Source organism: Podarcis vaucheri (assembly GCF_965113315.1).
Source record: "Podarcis vaucheri genome assembly, chromosome: 8".
Lineage (NCBI taxonomy): Eukaryota > Metazoa > Chordata > Lepidosauria > Squamata > Lacertidae > Podarcis > Podarcis vaucheri.
In genome coordinates this window covers 84,586,653-84,613,953 of record NC_138766.1, presented here as the reverse complement: position 1 = coordinate 84,613,953, position 27,301 = coordinate 84,586,653, and the positions used below count along the sequence as shown (strand labels likewise).

Genomic DNA, 27,301 nt, shown 5'->3' with positions numbered 1-27,301 from the left:
TCTGCTTAAAAATCTCCAAGGAAGGAAAGTCCACCACCTCCTGGGGGAGACCATTCCACTGTCAAACAGCTTTTACTGCCAGAAAGTTTTTTCTACTATTTAATCTTCCTCTGGTCAGGCTTCCCTAGGGGGTTCTCTGGCTGGAGGCTCCCACGTTTCCGAGCACAATTCAAAGTGTTGGTGCTGACCTTTAAAGCCCTAAACGGCGTCGGTCCAGTATACCTGAAGGAGCGTCTCCACCCCCATCGTTCTGCCTGGACACTGAGGTCCAGCGCCAAGGGCCTTCTGGCAGTTCCCTCACTGCGAGAAGCCAAGTTACAGGGAACCAGGCAGAGGGCCTTCTCGGTAGTGGCACCTGCCCTGTGGAGCGCCCTCCCACCAGATGTCAAAGAGAAAAACAACTATCAGATTTTTAGAAGACATCTGAAGGCAGCCCTGTTTAGGGAAGCTTTTAATGTTTAATAGGTTATTGTATTTTAATATTCCATTGGAAGCCGCCCAGAGTGCCTGGAGAAACCCAGCCAGAGGGGCAGAGTATAAAAATTATTATTATTATTATTATTATTATTATTATTATTATTATTATTATGCCAGTCCCTGACAAGAGAGGAGAAATCTGTGGCCCTCCATACATGGTTGAGACTGCAGATCACATCATCCCTGAGCATTGGCCATCAGGGCAGGGCCCGATAGATCCTTGCAAACATCTGGAGGGCCACACTAGATCCTTGCAAACATCTGGAGGGCATTGAACCTTTGTATTATTCGTTCATCCCCTCAATGTGTTTCCCAGCCATTTTCGTAACTTATCATTTTGTTTGCTTGTTACATTTATATCCCACCCGTTTCTCCAAAGAACTCAAAAGTGACTTGCATGGCTGTCCCTTTCCTCCACAGTATCCTCAGAGCAACCCTGCAAGGTAGCCTTGAGAGCAAGTGACTGGCTCAAGGTCAACCAGCGAGCTTCCTGGCTCGGATGGGAATTGGAACCCTGATCTCTCCCAGGTCCTAGTCCAACATTCTAACCACTAAACTACCACTGGCTCTCAACAGATCTGCAAATAAGTTGCCTTTTGTAAGAACACTGCAGTTGCACAAACCTAAATTTCCGGCGTGCTCTTGGATCCCTCCTGCAAATGACTGACAACCTGGAGGCAGCTTTAGTGACCAATCTGAGAAATGGTTTGTTCTGCATGGTATCTGGTTTCTGTGGCAAGCTGTCCGTCAGAAGTTTCTGTCGTGGGTGGCTTTCCCGATGTCTGAGAGGCCTGTTAAATCTGTGCTGACAGCAAGGGGGGGGACGACACCTGCCAATCCTCCCCAAAATCAATATCATTAGAGGCAATGACCGGATTTCTGTTGCCTCTGGTCTCACCAGCTGGCTCATTTCTTACTTCACATTATAATTGGGTTTGGGCAGGGGTAGGAAACAGCTGCGGAATAGATGTTCACATTTGCTCGTAAGGAAATGAAAGCACCATATTATGGACATTGCAAGTCTAGGTAGGGATACAAATGTGGTGTAGTGGTTAGAGTGTTGGACTAGGACCTGGGAGACCAGGGTTTGAATCCCCATTCTGCCACGAAGCTCACCGGCTGACCTTGGGCCTCTCAGCTTAACCTACCTCAAAGGGTTGCTATGAGGATAAAAAAGGGTGCATGGGAATGCAGGGATCTTTTTCCCCTGGTGGGGGACACACACATTCTCCTTCTGGGGTAGTTTGTTCACCTTTGGTCCCCAGCCTGCACTCAGATCTCACCTGTGGCTCTTAGAAGCAGTCAGCATGCAACAATGGCCGCACCCTGGGAATGGCTTTAACTGACTGGCTAAACCACTTGAGGGTAGCTGATTGTCTCAAACCCTCAGTTGCAGGGATTTTCCCTGCATGTGAAGACAGGCTCAGCAGATTGAGCGGAAAGACCATTAGTGGGTCCAACGCTGAAGAAAGCGGTTTCTCCAAGAGCTTTAATCAAGGAAACGAATGTGATATCTACCATGTTTGAATGCCTCTTGTGTCACCTAACCTGCTCCAACCTATTGATTCCCAAGCCAAGACACTCTTGTAACAACAACAACAACAACAGCAACAACAATTTATTACTTATACTGGGCCCATCTGGCTGGGCGTACCCAGCCACTCTGGGCAGCTACCAACAAAATATTAAACACATGATAAAACATCAACATAAAAAACTTTCCTAAACAGGGCTGCCTTCAGATGTCTTCTAAAAGTCAGATAGTATTTTTATTTCTAAGACATCTGATGGGAGGGCATTCCACAGGGTGGGTGCCACTACCGAGAAGGCCCTCTGCCTGTTTCCCTGTAACCTCACTTCTTGCAAGGAGGGAACCACCAGAAGGCTCTCGGAGCTGGACCTCAGTGTCCAGACTGAACAATGGGGGTGGAGAAGCTCCTTTGGGTATACTGGACCGAGGCCATTTAGGGGTTCAAAGGTCAGCACCAACACTTTGAATTGTGCCTGGAATCCTTTTTCCACAGCCCCTCCGAAAGCCGCACAGTGACTCGTGTGTTCTTCTTTACAGAAGCTGCAAGGGGAAAAGAACCCCAAGGGTTTAAACGAGACCATCCAGGAACTGTTTGAGCTCATCCCTGGAGATGCGGACCAGCTCCTGGAGAGAAGCGGTTCGCGATGCAGGCGGTGCGCCGTGGTGGGGAACTCGGGTAACCTCAAGCAGTCGCAGTACGGCCAGGAGATCGACAACCATGACTTTGTGTTCAGGTGAGTCCCTGCTGCAAGGCTTAGCGGTCTTAGCCTGATCGCTCTCTGCCACTGCAAGTAACGAAAAGAAAAGAAGGAAGCCATTGTCTTCATGGTGAGGCTTAAATAGGTGACGTCTGCAGCTGAGCCTCACCACAGATCCCATTTACCAATTTCCAGCCCATTGCTGCTGCAGAATCGTGATTCACATACACCTCCCCCTCACCTGATAAGTCGATATTTGCAACCAAATGGGGGAACTGACTCCATAGGGGAAAGGATGCAGCTCAGCAGTAGAACACCTAGTTTTTGTGCAGAACGCCGCAACTTCAGTCCCCAGCATCTCCACGTAAGGCTGGGAGCAGTGGTGTAGCATGGGTTGCCAGAACCACATGGAGGGACGTTTGAAACGGACAAAATATGTATGCACATTCAACTGCCTCACGGCATCCACATCGCCCAGGAGATTGCAGCCATTGAGATAAGAAAAGGGAAGTCATTCCATTGTCCGGAGAGGTCGCTTCCTGGTTCGCATGGAGAAGCCGTTTCCAACCGGGGCCCAGCGACAGAAGCTGTATTGAGGCATCACCGGGGCAACTGCCCCTGTGCCCCCCTTAAAAAAGCTACACCACTGGCTGGTGGGGGAGAGAGAGAGATCGGTCTGAAATGCTGAACAGCAGCTGCTGCTCAGTGCAGACAATACTGAGCTTGGTCTGAATATGCACAAGGCAGCTTACGATAAAAGGTAAAGGGACCCCTGACTGTTAGGTCCAGTCGCGGATGACTCTGGGGTTGCAGCACTCATCTCACTTTACTGGCCGAAGGAGCCGGCGTACAGCTTCCAGGTCATGTGGCCAGCATGACTAAGCCGCTTCTGGCAAACCAGAGCAGCACACGGAAACGCCGTTTACCTTCCCATCGGAGCAGTACCTATTTATCTACTTGCACTTTGACGTGCTTTCGAACTGCTCGGTTGGCAGAAGCAGGGACTGAGCAACAGGAACTCACCCCATTGCGGGGATTCGAACCACCGACCTTCCGATCGGCAAGCCCTAGGCTTTGGTTTAGACTATTTGGTTTTACTATATTTCTTTACAATAATTGATTATAGCTCTTGCCAGGTCTTTCACTCTGCTTCTTGTGAATGCTTTGGCTGTTCCACTTAAATTTAAAAAATTCTCATACACACACACACACACACACACACACACACACACACTGCTTTCAATATGCTGTCCTTTAAACAAGCAAATAAAATAAAACCCATGGCAATTTATGTTGAAGCAAACAGGCAGATCGTATTGGGAGGTTTTTCATTCCTTTACTGCCCATCTGCCTGTTCACCTGTAGGGAGCACCCTCTTTTAGCAGCTCTGCTCATCTTCAGAAGCCTCAGGGTGCCATAGCCTTTACCCGAATTCAAGCAACCTTGAGTGAACTCTTTATGGCGGAGTTCCACATGATCCAGGGAGCAGTTTAGTTAAATACACGCACACACCCTAGCCACAAGAACTGGCAAATATTTTATAGAGGATGAAAGGTCGTGCCAACCACGAACATGGTCCAGCCACTTGTGGGCATCATGGCTTTCTTACCAGTGTGTTATTTAGGTGGCATTCATGCACAGACACCCATATCAGGCTCAGGAGCAGGAGAGGGCTGCCTTACATGGTGTCGGGCCACCGGGCCACCCAGCCCAGTATTGACAGCACTGGCAGCAGCTGTCCAGGATTTCACACAAGTCCTTTCCAGCTGTTCTTGGAGTTGCTAGAGATTGAATCTGGGACCCTCTGTTTTCCAAAAAAAGTGGGGGCTCTACTTCTGTGGCCTTTCTCTTTTGCGTGCACGATGGTTTGGATTGCCAAGTTGTGCCTGTTAGCGTAGCCGCAAGGGTGTTTCTGGCACCCACCAGGCCCCTCTCCTCCCCCTGCTGAATTTAGTTATTTACGTACGATTGTTTCATACAATTTAAATGCTGCTTAACTGTAAAAAGACACAAAAAAAGCACCTCAGAGGGCAGGGGGGTTGACAAAGCTAATAGTATTATCAGTAAAAAAACAAACAAACAGCTCTTTAAAACGTTCAAAAAAATAAAATCTGCAACAAACTAAAAACAGATTAAAACATACTTCGACCTTCTCCAAGTCTGGTTAGGCTTTACTAAAGGATAAATGTTTTTAGTAGGCGCCAAAATTGAGTACAGCAAAGGTGTCTCTGTCTGGTGTCAGTAGGCAGGGAGTTCCAAAGTGTTCTGCCACACTAAAAGATTGATTTCTCATAAATATAGAGCAGGTGTTATATGGAGCCTATAACAGTCCCAGTTCTGCAGATTGAAGCAGTCGAGTGGGGTGGTATTCTTAATTAATTAATTTTGTATACTGCCCTGTATACCGTATACTGTAATTTTTGTATACTGTATACAGGATTCAGGGCAGTTCACAACATCTTGCTGGGAAACTGGTCCCAGGTTGTTAATGGCTTTGTATACTAACAATAACACCTTGAACTTGACCTGGCAGCAGATCAGAAACCAGCACAGATCTCTGGGCAAGTGTTCTATACTGACAAGGTCTCGCTCCTGTCAGTAACCGTGTTTTAGCGTTTTGCACTAACCTCAGCTTCCTGATCAAGCACAAGGGAAGCCCCACAAAGGGCACATTGCAGTAATCTAGCCAATGCATGAACTACCATGGTCAGTCTTTCCCAATCCAGGAATGGTTGCAGCTGTTGAACCAATTGCATTTCTGCGCTTGAGAGGAACCCTTCCTTAGCCAACAGAAGAATTTTCTGAAGTCCATTCGAGGTGCAGGGGCTGGCTGTGAGACTTACGAGGTGGGAAGGGGAGAGTTTCTCCAGCCTGCAAATGCGCCCATCAATAGTGGCCGTTTGCCACCTGTGGCAAGATGATGCCAATTCCTACCTGCCCCTTGTACCTCCTCCTGGCGTCGCCTGCTTTTTCCCTCACCCCTCTTCTCTTGGACCACACAGAATGAACAAAGCCCCCACAGCCGGCTATGAGTCTGACGTCGGCAGCAAGACCACCCACCACTTTGTCTACCCCGAGAGCTACAAGGAGCTGGGCGAGAATGTCAGCATGATAGTCATCCCGTTCAAGACCCTGGACCTTCGCTGGGTCGTCAGCGCTCTCACCACAGGGACCATCAACCAGTAAGTGGCCGTGTCTGCTCTGTTCTAGGAGGCCATGAGAAGTTGGGCGAGTTCTATTGGACAAGATCTAGGAGTCTTTGTGGACCACTCATGTTGGTTCATGGGGGACGCGGGTGGTGCTGTGGGTTAAACCACAGAGCCTAGGACTTGCTGATCAGAAGGTTGGCGGTTCAAATCCCCACGACAGGGTGAGCTCCCGTTGCTCGGTCCCTGCTCCTGCCAACCTAGCAGTTCGAAAGCACGTCAAAGTGCAAGTAGATAAATAGGTACCACTCTGGCGGGAAGGTAAACGGCGTTTCTGTGCACTGCTCTGGTTCGCCAGAAGCGGCTTAGTCATGCTGGCCACATGACCTGGAAGCTGTACACCAGCTCCCTCGGCCAATAAAGCAAGATGAGCGCCACAACCCCAGAGTCGTCCGCGACTGGACCTAATGGTCAGGGGTCCCTTTACCTTTACAATGTTGGGTCAACAGTGCGATGCAGCAGCAAAAATAGCAAATGCTGTTCTAGGCTGTACCAACAGAAGTATAGTATCTAGATCAAGGGACGTAATAGTGAGCCCACATCTTGATCCAGCAGATCTCTTCATATGATCTCACAGAATAGAAGAACCACAGAACTGTAGTTGGAGGGGACTCCAAGAGTCATCTAGTCTAACCCTGCAGGAATCTCAACTAAAGCACCCATGACAGATAACCGTCCAACCTTTACTTACAAACCTGCAGGGAGAGTCCATCACCTGAGGGAGTCCGTTTTACTGTTGAGCAGCTCTTACTTTCAGAAAGTTCTTCCTGGTGTTTAGTCTTGTCACTTGAAGCCATTGGTTCGAGTCCTACCCTCCAGAGCAGGAGAAAATAAGCTTGCTTCATCTTCCATGCGACAGCCCTTGAGATATAATAATAATAATAATAATAATAATAATAATAATAATAATAATAATAATAATAAATTTTATTGATGCCAGAGCCGGGTTCAGGGCGGCTAACACCAATAATATAAAATCACAGTAAAAACATAATACAGTGGTACCTCGCAAGACGAATGCCTCGCAAGACGAAAAACACGCAAGACGAAAGAGTTTTCCGTTTTTTGAGTTGTTCCGCAAGACGAATTTCCCTATGGGCTTGCTTCGCAAGACGAAACGTCTTGCGAGTTCTTGCAAGTTTGTTTCCTTTTTCTTAAAGCCGCTTAGCCGCTAATAGCCGCTAAGCTGCTAATAGCCGTGCTTCGCAAGACGAAAAAACCGCAAGACGAAGAGACTCGCGGAACAGATTAATTTCGTCTTGCGAGGCACCACTGTAGTGGGGAAAGAGAGGGAGAAAAGCAAAACAAAACCCAATTTAAAATACAGGTTAAAATGCAATTTAAAATGCAGCCTCATTTTAAAATAGCTGATAAATCAAGACCATAAGGGGAGAGAAACATAAGGGTCAGACCGAGTCCAAACCAAAGGCCAGGCGGAACAGCTGTCAAGATGTCAAGTACCGCTGGGCCCTTGTGACAGAGCATTCCACCACGTCGGGGCCAGTGTTGAAAAGGCCCTGGCCCTAGTTGAAACCAATCTAACCTCCTTGAGGCTCGGGACCTCCAAAGTGTTGTTATTTGTGGACCTTAAGGTCCTCCACGGGGCATACCAGGAGAGGCGGTCCCTTAGGTACGTGGGTGCTAGGCCGTATAGGGCTTTAAAGGTCAAAACCAGCACCTTAAACCTGACCCTGTACTCCACCGGGAGCCAGCGCAGTTGGTAAAGCACTGGATGAATGTGATCCCGCTGTTGTATCTCCTCTCAGTCTCCTGAGGTTTGGTTTGCAGACCCTTGATCCTCTTGGTTGCCCTCCTCTGCACACGTTCCAGCTTGTCAACATCCTAAATTGTGGTGCTGAGAACTGGACTCCAGGTGTGGTCTGACCAAGGCAGAATAAGAGTGGGACCATTACTTCCCTTGATCTGAACACTAGACTTCTGTCGATCCAGCCTAAAGTAGCATTAGCTGTTTTTGCTGCTGCATCACAACGTTGGCTTATGTTAAGCTTGTGGTCAGAGATTCTTCCGTTGCGATTCCTGCATTGCAGCAGGTTGCGCTAACCAACTCTTCAGTTCTTCCCAACTCTACAGTTCTATGATTCTATATCTGGCTGATGCAGGCTATTAGAAGGTGTTCAATCTCGCCCTCCAACACCCACCTGATATTTATTCTTACATGCCTCCTTCCTGTTCCATTTATTGCGTCTGGAAGTTGCCGCCGATCAGATCAGGCAGGTTCCTGAAGTTGGTGTCTGGATGATGGTTATTATTATAAGCCACGGCAGCCCACCGAGTTCCAGCCAGGAAATTAAAAACACAAGGAGCACACAATGTAGAGAGCAGGCCTTTGGCAAGCAGGAAGAAGATGGGCTCTTGATTAATGGACAGGGCCTTTTTTTATGAAGTGAGAGCACTTTTTCCCTGCAATGGGCCATAGAGAGCCAAAGCTGGCGCAGCTCAATTTTGAGCCTCAACTGAGACCGACAATATATGGGGGAAGCAAGCGGTCATGGCCCCATAGGAACCTGGCTGGCTGTTGGGAGAACGGAATGAATGCGGAATCAGACGGGCCTTTGGCCTCATCCAGCCATTGTTGTTGGCAGTAAAAACGTTTATATTTATTTATTTCATTTATATCTTGCCTTTTCCCTAAGAGCTCAATGTTGGCATACTGTGTGATCCTCCCCTAAAAAAGCCAATGCAATTCTGGGCCTCATCAATAGGAGTATGGCATCTAGATCAAGGGAAGTAATAGTGCCACTGTATTTTGCTCTGGTCAGACCTCACCTGGAGTACTGTGTCCAGTTCTGGGCACCACAGTTCAAGAAGGACACTGACAAACTGGAACGTGTCCAGAGGAGGGCAACCAAAATGGTCAAAGGCCTGGAAACGATGCCTTATGAGGAACGGCTAAGGGAGCTGGGCATGTTTAGCCTGGAGAAGAGGAGGTTAAGGGGTGATATGATAGCCATGTTCAAATATATAAAAGGATGTCACATAGAGGAGGGAGAAAGGTTGTTTTCTGCTGCTCCAGAGAAGCGGACACGGAGCAATGGATCCAAACTACAATAAAAAAGATTCCACCTAAACATTAGGAAGAACTTCCTGACAGTAAGAGCTGTTTGACAGTGGAATTTGCTGCCAAGGAGTGTGGTGGAGTCTCCTCCTTTGGAGGTCTTTAAGCAGAGGCTTGACAACCATATGTCAGGAGTGCTCTGATGGTGTTTCCTGCTTGGCAGGGGGTTGGACTCGACGGCCCTTGTGGTCTCTTCCAACTCTATGATTCTATGATTCTATTTATTGCATTTATATCTCGCCTTTTCCTCCAAAGAGCTCAATGTTGGCATACTGTGTGATCCTCCCCCCATCTCATTTAATCCACACAACAACCCTGCGAGGCAGTGACTGGCTCAAGGTCACCCACGGGGCATCATTACCTGAGTGGGGATTTGAGACCTGTCCCACTGAACATCAGGAGAGCATGCTGGATCAGGCCAATGGCCCGTCTTGTCCAGCATCCTGTTCTCACAGTGGCCAGCCAGATGCCTGTTGCCAGGTGTGTGTGCAGGAGCCAGGCCCTGTGACCAATAGGACTTTGCAGGACTGGGGCCTTCCTAAGTTTGTTCTGGAGAGGCAAGCGATGGTCGCACAGGTGAGGCCAGTTGGTAACTCACAGCACCTGGTGGCAAGAGCTGGGAAGGGATATAAGGTCAGCATTTCCCTTCAGCTCTTTGCCACAGCAACACGCTTCCTGTCTTGCTACGTTTGGCCTCTTGCTTCCTGATCCTTGAACCTCGGCTTCTTGACTCCTTGCTTCTTGATCCTGGGACCCTTGACTTCATGACTCCTTGCTTCCTGACTCTTGGACCCTTGGCTTCCTGAATCCTGGCTTCTGGGCCCCCGTTCCTGCTCCCATCCCGCCATCTTGCCCCCGGTCCTGACGTCCCCTGCCGGGACTTTGATTGCCCGTGAACCGGACCGTGACACCTGTGGGTAACCAGTAAGCAGGACCAGAAATGCAGCAGCAAAAAAAGCTTATGCTCTTCTGGAATCTCAGCTAAAGCATCCATGACAGATGGCCACCCAACCTCTGCTTAAAAACCTCCAAGGAAGTAGATTCCACCACCTCTCGTTGGGGTCTATCCCACTGTCGAACTGCCCTTAACTGTCAGAAAGCATTTCTGTGTGTTTAGATGGAATCTCCTTGAAGCCATTGGTTCACGTCCTACCCTCCAGAGCAGGAGAAAACAAGCATGCTCCCTCTTCCACGTGACAGCCCTTGAGATATTTGAAGATGGCTATCATATCTCCACTAACATGAGTTTGACCAAACTGCAGGAGGCAGTGGAAGACAGGAGTGCCTGGCGTGCTCTGGTCCACGGGGTCACGAAGAGTCGGACACGACTAAATGACTAAACAACAACAACAACAAATCATAACTCCTCTAAGTCTCCTCTTTTCCAGGTTAAACATACCCAGCTCCTTAAACTGTTCCTCATCAGGCTTGGTTTCCAGACCCTTGATCATCTTGGTCGCCCTCCTCTGCACACGTTCCAGCTTGTCAACATCCTTCTTAAATTGTGGCACCCAAAACTGGACAGTTCTGCAGGTGTGGTGTGACCAAGGAAGAATAGAGTGGGACTATCCTTTCCCTACCAGGGACGCAGGTGGTGCTGTGGGTTAAACCACAGAGCCTAGGACTTGCCGATCAGAAGGTCAGCGGTTCGAATCCTCGTGACAGGGTGAGCTCCCGTTGCTCGGTCCCTGCTCCTGCCAACCTAGCAGTTCGAAAGCATGTCAAAAGTGCAAGTAGATAAATAGGTACCGCTCCGGCGGGAACGTAAACGGCGCTTCCATGTGCTGCTCTGGTTTGCCAGAAGCGGCTTAGTCATGCTGTCCACATGACCCGGAAGCTGTACCCCAGCTCCCTTGGCCAGTAAAGCGAAATGAGCGCCGCAACCCCAGAGTCGTCTGCGACTGGACCTAATGGTCAGGGGTCCCTTTACCTTTACTTTATCCTTTCCCTTGATCTGGACACTAGACTTCTGTTGATACAGCCTAGAATAGCATTCACCTTTTTTTGATGCTGTATCACACTGTTGACTCCTGTTAAACATGTGGTCCACCAAGGCCCCTAGATCCTGTTCACATGTACCATTAGTAAGCCGTCCATAGCCTACTAGCCAGGATAAGAATAACGTATCTGATCCCCCTTGCAATATAGATTTTCTCTTTCAATACACACAGATTTCATCATAGTAACGGTGCCTCTTTTTGCTAAACAGAACTAGGAAGTGAGAGAGGAAAATCGTTAAATAGAAACGGATATGCAAAGTTGTGGTTTTGCATACTGAGATACAATGTGTTGCGTGGCACTTCCTCTATTCCCCCCCTCTCTATTGTGCCTTATTTATTTGGGGGGGGGGTGGAGGAGAAGGGGTCAGGGTTCCTTTGATCTCGCTGTCTGTGAAAAGCAAGCAGCAGGAAGCAAGGCAACGTGAATGTCTGCTGTAATGCAATGGAGCAAAGGCTAAAGAAATTTAGGCAGCTTACAGTGTAACAGAATCAAAGCAAACTTCCTGGACAGGATAAGCACAAACTGAAGCGTTCATCAAAGGTTTCACGTTCCAGGGTTTTATTTGGGAATTGACAAAAGCCTCTGTTCTTATTAGCCGAGTTTAAGGGAATGGATTAGTCTCCCTTTGGTAAAGAAATGGATTTTAGCAACGGCTTCATCCAAACCAGAATGCCACATATATGGCAGGGAATTCTTTTCTGTAAAAATAAAATAAAAAATATGTATGTGTCTTTTTAAAAAAAGTGGGTTTCACAGCAGCTATTTACTTTTTCTGAGGATGAAAGAGCTTTTTCCTTGATCCACAGCAAACCTGAGTGTTCTGTCGTGCAGACAGGACAGACAGAACATTGGTTGGGGAAAGGGAGAGCATTCTGATGACTGACAGCTGTGAGGAGTAGAGGGAGTGAGTGAACATTCCATGACATCACAGTAGCTTAGCCATTCAGGAACAGGGCATGTGGAGAGACATGGAGCTGCCAGTCTTTGCTCGCCTAAGGTTTAATGCCCTTTCTGTGTTTAACTTTTGGCAAATTGACTATGGGCTGGAGGGAAATAAAACAGTTATTCTAGCAGAAGTCCTGCTAGCACAAGTGGGGCTTTTTCATATGTACTGCACCCATGTGCCCCAGATCAGCTCTGGTGGGCGAGGGGTCAAGAGAACCCCAGGACAGCACATGGGGGAGTAGGGTGTGCCGTTTTAGGGAATTAAACTTAACTTTTGCAAATTTATTCGGTGAGGAGTCTTTAAATTTGTGTGTTTTTTTGGTGTGAGGAATTCAAATCTGCTATTATTTTTGTGATTGGACAACATTTAGCTTGGTAAGTCTGCATTTGATGAAGAAGCACTGCTTTAGGAAAACCAAAGAATTTTAATTTTGCCTTCTGAAAATGTCAGGTAATGCTAAATAATAATAATAATAATAATAATAATAATAATAATAATAATAATAATAAATAAATATAATATTGATATATAATGTAACTACAGGTACTTGGAAATAATTTTTAATGATTTCTATGCCATTTTACACACATTTTACTTACCAGGCCAAACTAAATCATATTAATTGAACCAAAATACCTTTTGAATTCCCAAGTCACACTTTTTAGCATCCCCTCATTTTTTGGAATTTGAAAGTTGACAAATTCAACAGGCCCTAATGGGAGTTTGCTCCATCTTCCAAGCAGAAATGCACTGTGACAGAATAGCGATCTGAATTCCTCCCTATATTTTGCAAACCTACAACCTCGGCATTTTAATTTAGTGTGTCATTCATAAATGACATAGATGCCAAGACTTTGGATTTAGAAGTCAAGGTGGATGTTTTACTATTTTTTTAAAAAAAAATTACTGCGTGCTGCACAGGGTGTACCTTGCTTTTACTGACTCATGTATATCTTTTCTTTGACAGCACATATATTCCAGTGCCACGCAAAATCAAAGTCAACAAAGGCAAGGTGAGTTATTGCTCTGATCTGGCCACAAAGTTCTTCCGTACGTAAGCATGGGCTACATTCAGATGATCCTTCAAACCGTAGAATTGTAGAATCAGAAAAGACTGGCCCTTCAATGCAGGAATTTTTGCCCAGCGTAGGACTCGAACCCACAACCGTGAGATTAAGAGTCTTGTGCTCTGCCAGCTGACCTGTCCAGCTGGCTAACCATAGATGGAACTTCTCTAAGATTTGCAGTGCTCGCTTACAAAGTTAGCTCTATTTTGTGTACACTTGAAAACGTTGGCAGCATTAAGATAAATTCAGCAGTATAAATAAGTTTTGATGGATGCAATAATGGAATGCTGAAGGGTTTGGTTTATATAAAATAGGCAGGGATTTACGTTATGCAAAATGAACCATGGAAGGAGAGGAAGGGAAGTCATTGATATTTTGAGGTTGTTTAAATGAATATTCTAAATTGTAACACACACAACACAACACAACACAACACAAAGTTAATTCCATTTATGCATCACTTCCAGGGAAACACCTTGAAGCAACTGAGCAATAAAAGAATCAGCAGTAGAAAACTTATATAGAATAATTTCTTATATCAAAATGATTTCAAATCCAGTATGGATACAAAGTGGGATTAAAAGCCCCGGTTTAAAGGCTTGTTAAAAAAGGAAGCTTTTCAGTAGTGGTGGTGCTTATTTGATATGCAGCAGGAAGAAATTCCACAAGACAGATGACATCCCACCAAAGGTCCGATTTCTACACCACAAAGAACTCATAATCCACCTGCTTTCAGCAGCCAGAAGCTTCATAGCCAGACACTGGAGAGAACTGCCAGGAGTAAGCACGGACCAGTAGTACAAAATATTATGGGAAACAGCCTTACTAAAAAAATTAACCAGTAAACTGAAACTGACATGGGGACAAATAGAAGAAGACGCCTTCACCGCCGGTATGGCTCCCCTTTATCATACACACAGCCCCACAAGACAACGACAAAAATCCACCAACGGCATACAAATCAATATGGCTGACCTGATCTAAAACACACACACATCCCACTCACACATGAAAACAAAGACCACCACAAATGAACAACCACACCCTAGGCCAACCCCAACCTCTCACCACCAAAGGAACACAAGTGAACAGCAGAGAACCTGCACAAGCAACGCTGACACCAAACCCTATATTAAGTAAAATAGAAACATCGCCACCCGACCCCACCCTCACCCATCTTCTTCCCCTCTCCACTTCTTTTCCCCTTTTCTTCCTAATGTCTCAACAAATCAAACTGATTTGTAAAAATGTTACATGGGGGGAAACTAGAGAGAAAGACATTGCACACACTTTTGTAAATCAAGAAAATCTTTAATATATAAAAAAAGAAGGAAGATGGGAGCAGATGGTACCTGCAGTGATCAGTAGGGTATACAAGGGGTCAGACGATCTTTTAGGCATCTTATACCCAAAGGCACCCAGAAAACGTGTGTTTTAGTATAAAGTTGATCTGGAAGTGTGTTGCTGGCATCCGTCTGTCTTGAGAGGGAATGGAGTGCACCTCCAGGGGTGATGTTCAAACTGCTGCATTAGCAGCACTGAAGTGACCTCCCTGGAATGCAAACCTGGTCTCCTCATTCAGCCCTGACACTGAGGTCCAGCTCAAAGGGCCTTCTGGCAGTTCCCTCCCTGCAAGAAGTGAGGTTGCAGGGAACCAGGCAGAGGGCCTTCTCAGTAGTGGCACCTGCCCTGTGGAACGCCCACTCATCAGATGTCAAGGAAATGAACAACTATCTGACTTTTAGAAGACACCTGAAGGCAGCTCTGTTTACGGAAGTTTTGATGTTGTCTCATGTTTTTAATATTCTGTTGGGAGCCGCCCAGAGTGGATGGGGAAACCCAGCCAGATGGGCAGAGTATAAATAGCAAATTATTCTTATGGAGGTCCTGGGTTGCTCAGGCGACAAGACACACCCCCCCCACACCCACACCCACACCCCCCCGCAGCATTGCTGATATGGTCCAAAGAAAAGCAGAGCAAGACTTTTGGCAGCAGCTTGGCTGCAGGACTTGCAAGAAGGAGGCATACAAGGTACCATCCAACCATCTTAGGGACTCCATTCTGGATTTATGTATGGTTTACCCTAGAGCTTTTTCTTTTTTCCCCTTTTTTAAAATAATATTTTATTGAGTTTTAACAAGAGAAAAGATTACAAAAGACATAACAACAAACAATAAAAAATATACACCAGAAAAACCCCAAAACCAAAAATTCCGCATAAAAGCAGAAACAAAAAAGAAAAAGAAGAAAAAATACAGGTAAAAATCCCTCCCTTCAATTTCTATAATTATTTTACTTATTTTCCTGACTTCCTCTCACCTCCCTCTTTGTATTCCATTCAAAAATTTATTCAGCAAATTCGTACCCTCATATCTTACCCTTAATTATATGTCCTCATATAATATTACTTCATATTTTCATTTATAATCAAACCATTCTTCCAGATTCTAATTTCTCCTTATTACCCTAGAGCTTTCTCTTCTCCCGAAGGCAGCACAGGTTTAGGACTAGAGTTTTCCTTCTCCTGGATGGGCTACCTTCCCAGGTGGATGAGCCCCACCTGCCCCTCACGTCCCTCTACAGCACATTCAGGAAACCCTTCTTGACCATTGGACCCACTATTGGTCTCGTCCTCTGTATCCACTGAAGCCTGCCTTCACATGCAGGGGAAGTCCTTAACTCACCGAGGGCTTGAGACCAATCAGGTACACTCACTGGGTTTAGCCAGTCAGTCAAGTCCATTACCAGGGGTCTGAACATTGACATAAAATACATATTTTGCAATAGCATGTTTAGTTGCCTTATACTGAGTCGAGACTATAATAATAATTTATACCCTGCCCATCTGGCTGGGCTTCCCCAGCCACTCTGGGCGGCTTCCAACAAAATATTAAAATACTGTAATACATCAAGCATGAAAAGCTTCCTTAAACAGGGCTGCCTTCAGATGTTTTCTGAAAGTCTGGTAGTTGTTGTTCTCTTTGACATCTGAAGGGAGGGCGTTCCACAGGGCGGGCGCCACTACCGAGAAGGCCCTCTGCCTGGTTCCCTGTAACCTCACTTTTTGCAGTGGGGGAACCGCCAGAAGGCCCTCAGCGCTGGACCTCAGTGTCCAGGTGGAACGATGGGAGTGGAGACGCTCCTCCTGGACCGAGGCTGTTTAGGGCTTTAAAGGTCAGCACCAACACTTTGAATTGTGCTTGGAAACGTACTGGGAGCCATCTAGCTTAGTATTGTCTACACTGACTGGCAGCTGCTCTCTGTGTTTTTGTTTTGTGTTTCATTAAAAGGGACATTTCCTGCTCTACGTAGGGATGCTGAGAATTGAGCTCTGGGCATTCTTCAAACAAAGCAGATGCTGTCCTACTGAGCCCCAGCCCCAGTACCTACTTTGCAATGAAACATTTAACAAAATGCATTTTAAAAGAGGATTTTCGTACAGGATTTTTTTTTTAATATCTCAGGCGACTGTAGAAATTTGGTGAAATTGATTTATGAATGAACACATGTAAAAGGGAGGGAAAAACATAGAACAAAAATTTACAGATCCCTCCATCCTTACTACAAACCCCATATCATGTCAGGGGGAATGAGCCAAAGTTTCAAAGGTGGCTTGCAAAGTGATGTGGCTCAAAATTCCCACCCTGTAACTGTAAGAAGCAGCAGGAACCAAGCTAGCAGTTCAGTGGCGTCGCTGCATCTCCACTTACTGGTGGTGATGGGAACTGCACATATAGCATTTCCTTGAACTGTTCGTTTATTGCAGAGCTTTCCAAACTGTGTCGTGACACGTTAGTGTGTCGGCTGCAGTGTGTAGGTGTGTCGCAGGAACGTTCCTGGAAGGGGGCCAGTTGAACCTCTGGTTTGCTAGTAAAACTGAATTCCTGTGTCGCGAAATGATGCATGTCTAAAAAGTGTGTCCCCCAACATGAAAAGTTTGGAAAGCTCTGGTTTATTGCCTGGGGCAAATAGGAGTTGGAGGCAAAGACCAATAGAATTTGGAGGCCACTCATGTTCTAAATGTTCTGACCCATCCTGGTTTTTACAAGATAAGGCAGGTGAATAAATACACAAATTCTGATTTTGAAATCCCACCTTTTACTGCAATTTTGCACTTGGATTCAGTGACTTCTAACCTTATCCAATTTCATATCTGTTCTTAGCGACCTTTTTTTGCATCCGTGTTGTATCTGCAACCAAACTAACAAGGCCTGTTGATTCATTCTGTTCAGATCCTGATTTATCACCCCTTCTTCATAAAATACGTTTATGATAACTGGCTGCATCATCATGGGAGATACCCCTCAACAGGCTTCCTGTCAGTTATATTTGCTCTTCACATGTGCGATGAGGTACGTGCAGTGCTAGGGCTCCCTGTAGACATCATGGGAAACTGTGGTTTGCCACTAAGCCTGCTCAAGAGGGAGAACGAAAGCTTCCACTTTCTAAACCAACCACAGATCCCTTGAGAGCTTGTGAGCATTGCAGACATCATAGAAACACCGCTTCTAATAGGGCCACTTTATTCTGCACATAATTCACATCCTCAGTGAGGTGTGAATATGGGCTAATTCTCCAAGTTCAGATGTAACCAAGTTCAGGTAACTGAGCAAAAATGAAAGCGTCTAGCCTCCTCCTCACAGCACAGATGGGAGTGAACAAGGCTCACTAACTTCATTTAAACAAACCACAGTTGCCGGATTCAGAGGTCACAAGGAACTGTGGTTAGTTTTAAATCAGAAGCAGAGGCTTTCAAACTCCTCTTTTGGCATGGAAAAGAAAATGAGAGAGAGGAGGGACCGTATTTTTCCAAATAATAAACTACCGGAGCAGACCTGTCCCTCACAACCCCTGTGGTGAGGGTAAAAATAGATGCTGAGTCTCAGTTCTGGGTTATTCAGGTACACGGGTGGCGCTGTGGTGTAAACCACTGAGCCTCTTGGGCTTGCCGATCAGAAGGTCGGTGGTTCGAATCCCTGCGACGGGGTGAGCTCCCATTGCTCCGTCGCAGCTCTTGCTAACCCATCAGTTTGAAAGCACGCCAATGCAAGTAGATAAATAGGTACTGCTGTGGCGGGAAGGTAAATGGCATTTCCATGTGCTCTGGTTTCCATCACGGTGTCCCGTTGCACCAGAAGCAGTTTAGTCATGCTGGCCACATGACCCGGAAAGCTGTCTGTGGACAAACGCTGGCTCCCTCGGCCTGAAAGTGAGATGAGCGCCGCAACACCATAGTCGCCTTTGACTGGACTTAACCATCCAGGGGTCCTTTAACTTGTTCAGGCACAGTGGTACTTCGGGTTAAGACCTTAATTCGTTCTGGACATCCGTTCTTAACCTGAAACTGTTCTTAACCTGAGGTCCCACTTTAGCTAATGGGGCCTCCTGCTGTCGCCACTGCACGATTTCTGTTCTCATCCTGAAGCAAAGTTCTTAACCGGAGGTACTATTTCTGGGTTAGCAGAGTCTGTAACCTGAAGTGTCTGTAACCCAAGGTACCACTTTCCATGACTTCAACCCAATTCATTCATTCTTCTCCCACACGCACAGTTATTATTGTGTGGTGGGGAGATTGGAGATACGTTGGGAAGCTCGACCTCTGCAGATAGGCTCCTTCTCTGCTTGGGGAAGGTGATGAAGCTGGGGATGGGAAGGAGATGGAAGGGTCAAGAATCTCATTCCCGCTCTCCCCTCATCACATGAGCTTGCAGAGGGCTTCCATCCATGGAAATGGGGAAAGAGGTTAAATACTATATAAGATACAGGTGGTCACCCACTTGGATGGCTTGATAAGAGGACAAATTTGTGGATGACAAAGCTATCAATACCTCTGAAAATTAGGTAGTTTCTGGGAAGTGGGGAGGGGCTCCTGTGCTCAGTTCAGCTTGCGAGCTTCCCTTGGACTCCCCTGGTTGACCACTTTGAGAACAGGATGCTGGACGTAGATGGGCCTCTGGCCTGAAAATAATAATAATAATTTATTATTTATACCCCACCCATCTGGCTGGGTCTCCCCAGCCACCCTGGGTGGCTTCCAAGAAAGTATTAAAATACAGTGGTCTGTTAAACATTAAAAGCTTCCCTGAACAGGGCTGCCTTCAGATGTCTTCTAAAAGTCTAGTGGTTCTTCTCTTTGACACCTGGTGGGAGAGTGTTCCACAGGGCGGGTGCCACCACCGAGAAGGCCCTCTGCCTGGTTCCCTGTAGCTTTGCTTCTCACAGTGAGGGAACCGCCAGAAGGCCCTCGGAGCTGGACCTCAGCATCCGGGCACAACGATTGGGGTGGAGACGTTCCTTTAGGTATACTGGGCCGAGGCCGTTTAGAGCTTTAAAGCAGCGCACTTGCTACATTGAAGGCCGAGACTTCTTCAGAGCTCTTTTCTCTTTTCTTCCACAGGTGGACCTTTATGGCTTCGGAGCCGACAGCAAAGGGAACTGGCACCACTACTGGGAAAACAACCCATCAGCCGGGGCTTTCCGCCAGACGGGTGTCCACGATGGGGATTTTGAATCCAACGTAACGTTGACTCTTGCCTCGGTTGACAAAGTACGCTTTTTCAAGGGCAGATGACCCCGGTCACGGGGAGCACTGTGATTTCTGACTTACGGGGAATACAGAGACTTTTGCCGAAACGAAAGGGGTCTCGGAGTTGACTGTATCTCACGCCTTAGCCGACAAAGCCAGGAACGACCGCCGGGTTGCAGTTTGCAAGCGGCATTGCTGGGTTCCCGAATTTTCTTTACCAACGTTTGAAGGATGTGGGAGTATTCCTCTTCCTGCTTCACCACTCTCCCGTTCGTGAGACATTTCCACTCTGTAAATCTTGCCTTGTGCAAGTTAAAGGAAACAAAAGTTAGATCCCAACCCCTGACCCCTTTTCGTCTTTCTGAGAATGCATATCTTGAGCTTTCATTTTCTCTGGGACCGAAAACACAGCGAAAGAGATGCTGGATTTCATTCCTGACAACAGTGGATGTGAAACAACCTCTCTGTTCACAAATTACCTCAAAAAGGAGCTAATTCTGTTTTTTATCTTCTCCCAAGAGCAGCGTCCTTGCAAGACCTCCGAGCTCCCATACTGCATTATGATCAAGTGTGCGTTTGTCACCAGCCGGCAAAAATTGGCACCAGCTTCAGCTGAGATTCCTGCATTGCAGGGGGCTGGACTAGATGGCCCTTGTGGGTCCCTTTCAACTCTAAAATATTATGATTCTATTATTCCATTTGCCAAGAGCTGGGAATTTTGAATGAAACACTTTCCAGTTATTACTGTGGATCCCCCCCGTGTGAAATGTATTTGCTCTTCTTCATAGCCATAATTAAGGAGGGAAAAGATTTGGGGGGGGGGGGTTGAAAATGAAGATATAAGAAGCGGGAGTAAACTAGTCACTATTGTTTACCTTTTAAAAATGTCTTTCTCGCCGCTTCTGAGCTTTCGACTCTGCTACCAATCAGAGAAATGAAGTTATTTTTATATCTATATAAATTTTGGTCATTGACATGTGCCTTTCTGAAATATCAAGAATATAAAAGGGAGAGTCGTTTTGTCTTGTTTGGCTCTCACCGAGACTGAAATCCCTTGATTAAACCTTTTTTACATATATATATAGGGAAATCTGACCAAAGTTCAACGCTACTTACCATCATCGGGGTTTTTTTATCGACAGCTTTCTTCAGTCTACTTGAAAGGTTCGCGAGCAACAGTCAGGTTTCAGTTTTGTTTTTGAGAGAGAGAAACGTTTTTGCCTTATTTTAAAAGAATGTGGGGGTTTTTATTTAAAAAAGAAGATTTTTTTTGGCTTCTATTTTTTACTGCTGTGGTAGGTGGCTCCTGTGTGAAATTGTCCTGAAGTGGAAGAAAATTGTCTCCACCTCAGGAGGATATTGTTCAAGGGCTACATCGGAGGAGTGAGCAGAATCAAGATGTGAGATCCATGGCCAGGGAATGAGATTACTTGGGAACTCCATACAGCTTACTTCTGAGCAGGCAAGCCTAGGATCGCACCGTCAGGGACCTTATAAACAATGAAAAGAGGAAGGGATGATCTCCACAGTTAACAAGGCCCTTAAGCAAAGGTGACGGGAAGAGATTAGGCTGGAACGTTGTGAAAAGCATCCTCTTCTGGAGAATGAAGCCGTCCTTAACGAAGCATTTGCCACAGGAACTAATTGTGAGACTGTTAGGAAGACGGCTGTGTGGTGGTTTCAAGAAAACGGTGGTGGGCAGATCCACGTTAAAGTCGCCTCGTGCCGCTGGTCGTGGGACCTCTTGAGGGGACGTTGGGGGGGGGGGTCAGAGTGATTCTTTGTGCTGAAAATCCAGATGGATATGCTACCTTCTTATTTCCTTTTTTAAAAAATAAAAACAGTGCGTATCTATTTTAATTGTTGCTATAAAAAGGAGAGAGACACCCTTTCTGAAAACCTCTCCGAAAGATCTCGTGCAAGGCTTTTTAGTTCTCACGGGCAACCGACACCTGAGGATAAACACAGTTATTATTTTTAAATAAATAAGAATGCATAAACCAGCTGTATTTCAGCAGGAAGGGGACGGCGTGGGGATCAGGATGGTTGCTTTTCCCTCAAAACGAAAGCGGCCAGATTTAAGGACGCCTTTTGAAAACTTGCCATTTGACCCTTAGCCCCAGTGGGTTGCAGTAATTAATTTCGCGGCGCAGGTGTAGTTCGAAACCCGTTCGAAATGAGTGCCGCAGCAAGGATATTATTGTCTGCCCCAGAATCGTTTAGATTCCCTGGTAGGGTTGCCAGTTCCTTTTGCCCACCTCTGTGCCTGTGCCTTTCACAGCAACATGATCCGCAAGCGGCTAATTCTTACCTCCACATTGTGGGAAACGTCGCCTGCAGATCAGGGTCGCTGCTCAAAATGCACAAGAGCAGGCCAGACTGCCCCAGTTAATTGGCAACCCACAGACTGGAAATAATGTTGTTTTTTCAACATCGTACTCTGAGCTTATAGGGTCGGAACAACATCTGAATAAATCAATTTGTAGTTAGCACCCAAGGAGGACTGAGCACAGAGGCACTTGATATGCATGTGAAAGATTCTAGTTTCAGTCCCTGGTGTCCCGTCCCACCCCCACCCCCTTTAAAAGGAACTCTGGTTCATCATTGCATGAGATCTGGAAAAACCTCCTTCCCTGCGACGAGGACAGAAAGAACTGAGACACGTGGCTTGGCTTTGGGTGGTGCACTTACCCTGAGCACAGTCTGGGACTGGGTCAGAATTGTGAAATTGGCTTAATTTATTCCGGGTGGTGCTGTGGGTTAAACCACAGAGCCTAGGACTTGCCGATCAGAAGGTTGGCGGTTCGAATCACCGCGACAGAGTGAGCTCCCGTTGCTCGGTCCCTGCTCCTGCCAACCTAGCAGTTCGAAAGCACGTAAAAGTGCAAGTAGATAAATAGGTACCGCTCCGGCGGGAAGGTAAACGGCGTTTCCGTGCGCTGCTCTGGTTCACCAGAAGAAGCTTAGTCATGCTGGCCATATGACCTGGAAGCTGTACGCCAGCTCCCTCAGCCACTAAAGCGAGATGAGCGCCGCAACCCCAGTGTCGATCACAACTGGACCTAATGGTCAGGGGTCCTTTACCTTTACCTTATTCCTTGTTCCAGTATTTTGAGGGGGGGGTTCAATCAAGTATGTGAATATATGTATTGCGTTTCTTAGAAAGTAAAGATAAAAAATTCTAGGTTGGTAAGGAGAATGAAAACATGGAGCAGCGATGGAAGGCAGTTATGAAGGAAGGAGAGAAAGTGGAAGTTCGTAGGAAGGAGATTATCTGCTTTGAGCACACAGGTGTCCCAACCACAGAATGTCCCTGTAAATGTCTGAGCAGGCAGAAATGCTTATGGGTTTTCTCACTTAGCCATGAGGGCTGCAGGTTGTGTGTTTGTGTGTGTTAGCAACCCCTGCTCTCTATACAGGGGCAGAGACTGCACTGTCCTCAGTCTCGATGAGAGCTCAGATTGATACCTTTGTTTCCCACAAGCCACGGAGGCATCCAACTGGGAAAGCTTTCCCTAAGCTCCCAGACGATAATATGAGAAACAGCTTCCCTGGTTGGATTTCTGCCTGTCCTAGTATAAGATTCCTTGCCGGAAGAGGGAGACAAACTGGCACCCTTAGCGCAATCAAACTATTCACCAGCCCACCTCAGCAGAGCTTGGAGCGTAAGAACATAAAGAAAATGTTCTCAAACGAGCTGCATATTTGGTTATCCTCCGTAATGTTTTCTTCTTCTTCCAGAACCTGTGGTATTATTTTTTTAAGGAAAGAAATCACTCTTAAGAAACTTGTCAGCTTATCATTTTTAAATCAAGGTGTGTTTGTTGGGTGGGTGTAATTTCTCCCCCTTCTCCCTTCCCTATTGGGTCGTGTCGCTGCTTTTTGCAGAATTCTCTTCTGCGTTCTGCTTATACTTCTGGTGTCTGATTTGGCAAGGCTGCAAGTTCCCAAGCAACTTAGACACGCGTACCCAAAAATCCCTTGCTTCAATATTTGAGCCTTTTAAAAGCAGGCAGGGCTTTGGGCATTGTTTGGAAATGGACTCCCAGTCAAAGACCAGCCCTGCTTTAATGGGTGAGATTCTGTGTCCAGTAGCTTTTGTGAGCATTCAGAAAGTTCATCTTCTCCCCGTTGCTGAGAAGAAGGAGACTGTGTCTCTGTTTACCTCTAGGCGGCAAAGCCAGCATTTCTCACTTTTCTGATACCAGGTGATCAGTGATTTATTGATTAAAAATGGAAGCTAACATGACAGTCAAAATGACAAGGGTTTTCTCATTTTCCAGCAAAACTCTAGTAACCAGTAACACTCTATAGCTGTCTTCCTGCTATGATCGCAGCGAGGGTTACCAGCTTTATACACACACACACACACACACATCTACTTGTGCTCTTGTGCCTTTAACAACAACTTGAACTGGAGGCAATGGGCAGACGCTTTGAACTCAACTGCCTAATTTAAATCCATTTCAACAGGGTCTGCCTGAGTTGTTGGCTGCAACTTTCCATTCTGTGCAGAAGCTTTTACCCACCAATTATTTTGAAGGTGGAGTGGGTGTTAAAGGCGGAGGAGCAGGCCTAGATAGGTTTCCTGATCAGTTGGCGACCTTAATCACAGAAATGTCGGTGGGGGCAAGGGTCAAGTGCCAGCCCCTGCAAGCTCCCCTTTTGAGGAAAGAACTGTAGCTCAAAAGTAGAGCTTTGCATACAGAAATACCTGGTTCAATTGCTGGTGTTGGCCAATAGGGCTGGAATGTCCCTGCTAAATTATCTTTTAAAAGTATTTATTTGTAGGTGTGGGTGTTTTGAGCAAAGCCAAATTTCTTTGACACTTGTCTCCAGGGTTGTCGTCAAAGTCTTCTTTCTTTCTATCTTTCTTTCTTATAATACTCTTTATATGATCACTTTTCTCTCTGCAAATGAAGGATCACTTTGTTTTATTTGGCGACATCTTATTTATTGTTGACACTTTCAATACGATGCAAATGACTTCGAATAAATTTTTGTATTGTAATCACCCGTTCCTCTCGAAGGCCTCTTTATTAGACTCGGCGTCTGATTAAAGAAATTGTGCTCGCTGACCGCAGGAGCTTGCGGTCAGTTAATTGGTTAAATTGTCCGTTGAGTGTGTGGCAGCTGTGAAGAATCAGATTCCGTGCTATGGGTCGTTAGGAAAGGAATTGAAAATAGAACTGCCAATATAGTGATGCCGTTATACAAATCTACAGTACGACTGTATTTGGGGATTGGTGGCGGGGCGATGAACAGGGTTTAGTGAGCTGGGGGTGTATGTGGCAGAGAGAAATCAGAAGCAGGCTGGAGAGGAGGGGGTGTCAAGAGGCAGAGATAAGACAGGCTGCTGCAGAAGCCAGGGGGTCTTCCCATCCTGCAACCAGTTCCCCTCCCTGCTAGTCTCCCAGGACCAGAAGCGGTCTGAAGAGCAAGGAGCAGAAACAGACAAGACTACAAAATCTCAGATTGCTGGAGAAGGACCCAGGGAAGGAGGAGACTTAGAGAATGACCGCTCACCACATTAAATGGGGGGCGCCCTTTGCGTGGACGCGCGCAGCCCCTGGACCCTGTGCGGCTTCATCAGCATAGGCTTGGCTTCGCCTTCCCCCAGGTGGGATACCTGGAGGTCTCCGCCTACCTCAGTTGTCCAATCCCGCCCGGGGAAGCGTTGCCAAGGAGACCAGGCCAGGTAGGGGAGGGACTACCTGACCACACAATAGAGGGAGGATCTTACCTGGGAATCTTCAGTTGGCTCCAGAGCTTCCCCTGCGTTGGCAGCTTTTGCCTTTCCCGTAGCAAAGCGTCACAACTTTGGCAGTATCAGGCCTTGGGCAGAATCCTTTAGTCTATCTTCCTGAATGGGGGGGTGTGTGCGGTGACCCACGCCCCCTTCCCCTTTGCAGCGGCGATACCAGGGTTCCCCGTTAAAGGGGTTTTCTGAGGGGAGGCTTTGACCGTATGCCGAGAGGTCGTCATTGCTCTCCCCTGCAACGGCGGCGTAACGGGGGCGGCTATCTCTGCTTGAACATATGCTCTCCAGAGCCGGCCCATCCCCCCCCACACACACACTGGATAACCTTGATGTTCCCTAGATCCCCGGCTGGGGACTGGGAGGGATAAACGCCCAATGCCTGAGCCAAGGTCTACCCACATCTGAAATACAGTGGTGCCCCGCAAGACGAATGCCTCGCAAGACGGAAAACTCGCTAGACGAAAGAGTTTTCCGTTTTGGAGGTGCTTCGCAAAACGAATCTCCTATGGGCTTGCTTCGCAAGACGACAATGTCTTGTGAGTTCCTGCTGGGGTTTTTTCCCTTCCCCCCCTTTTCTAAGCCGCTAAACCGCTTATCAGCTGATCCGATCAGCAGATAAGCCGCTAAAAGCAGCTAAAAGCCGCTAATAGCGCTAATCCGCTAATCCTTCAATGGGTTTGCTTTGCAAGACGAAAAAACCGCTAGATGAAGAGAATCACAGAACGGATTTTTTTCGTCTTGCGAGGCACCACTGTATAATAAAGTTGTGGCCAATTTGATCCCATAGCACATTGTCTTGAGTTGTTATTCCACATGGGGGGGGCTGCCCAGGGTTTGGGGGACTCCGCCTGTCCACACAATAGGGGCAAGATCCACCAGGATGAGTTGCTGTACCTTCCAGAGCCATTCCTGTTTCCTTGAATAAAAAGTTACCTTCGCTGGCTCTGTGTGATTTATTGCTAACCTGCTCCTCACAGTTCTATATAGTCTTAAACGTGCCAGACATTTGCATATACAGATGGCACAAAGTGACTATGTGCCTCAATACCTGTGAAAGAAATAAAATCATGCCATATGTTGTTTTTTATACTGATTTCTCCCTCTCACATACGCAAGGGGAGAGAGGAAAGAAAAACATACACCTCCTCTGAATGGTACAGTTGTATTATCATGGTTTGGATAGGTCTAATCTCCTTTGAGTTTGTCTAATCTTTGCTTAAAGGAGTCTAAACTGGCGTGGAAGAAAATTCCATAAACTAGGAACACATCTTTCTGATTTACTTACGTATAAACGGCGCTTTTGATTAATAACAATACACCTAGGCAGTGTGACACACAATGCAACAGAAACCTGGGTTAAAAACGGCAATAGCATATCCATAAAGGTGGTGTTTTTAAAAAATAAAAAATAAAAGCAAATTAAAGAGAAGGCACCATGTGGTAAACACACACGTGTGTGTGTGTGTGGACACGGGTGGCGCTGTGGTCTAAACCACCGAGCCTCGGGCTTGCCGATCAGAAGGTCAGCGGTTCAAATCCCCGTGACGGGTTGAGCTCCCGTTGCTCTGTCGCAGCTCCTGCCAACCTAGCAGTTTGAAAGCATGCCAGTGCAAGTAGATAAATAGGTACTCCTGCAGCGGGACGGTAAACAGTGTTTCCGTGCACTCTGGTTTCCGTCACTGTGTCCCGTTGCACCAGAAGCGGTTTAGTCATGCTGGCCACATGACCTGGATAGCTAGCTGTGGACAAACACCGGCTCCCTTGGCCTGAAAGCAAGATGAGCGCCGCAACCCCAGCCTTTGACTGGACTCAACCGTCCAGGGGTCCTTTACCTTTACATATATACGTGTGTGTGTGTGTGTGTGTGTGTGTGTCACACACACACACACACCACACACCAAGTAGGTACAATAAAAATTGGCTGAGTATGATTTTAAGCATAGGATAAAATGAAGCCCATTACTGTTTTGGGTGAGATGAATATTAAAATAATATTGTTTCTTATTGAATT

The 27,301-nt window shown here is 46.6% G+C and overlaps 1 protein-coding gene across 3 annotated transcripts in view; it reads left to right on the top strand.

Moving 5' to 3' along the window:
• The window catches only part of ST3GAL1 (ST3 beta-galactoside alpha-2,3-sialyltransferase 1), a 118,969-nt gene extending 94,424 nt beyond the window's left edge, over nucleotides 1–24,545 (top strand). For all 3 annotated transcript variants that reach the window (XM_082235845.1, XM_082235846.1, XM_082235847.1), the window contains 5 exons: nucleotides 2,546–2,742; nucleotides 5,709–5,888; nucleotides 12,903–12,948; nucleotides 17,236–17,355; nucleotides 19,401–24,545. In XM_082235845.1, the coding sequence (XP_082091971.1) occupies nucleotides 2,546–2,742; nucleotides 5,709–5,888; nucleotides 12,903–12,948; nucleotides 17,236–17,355; nucleotides 19,401–19,574 (717 nt within the window). In that variant the 3' untranslated portion in view covers nucleotides 19,575–24,545. The remainder of the gene's footprint in view (nucleotides 1–2,545; nucleotides 2,743–5,708; nucleotides 5,889–12,902; nucleotides 12,949–17,235; nucleotides 17,356–19,400) is intronic.
• Nucleotides 24,546–27,301: the final 2,756 nt, after the last annotated feature.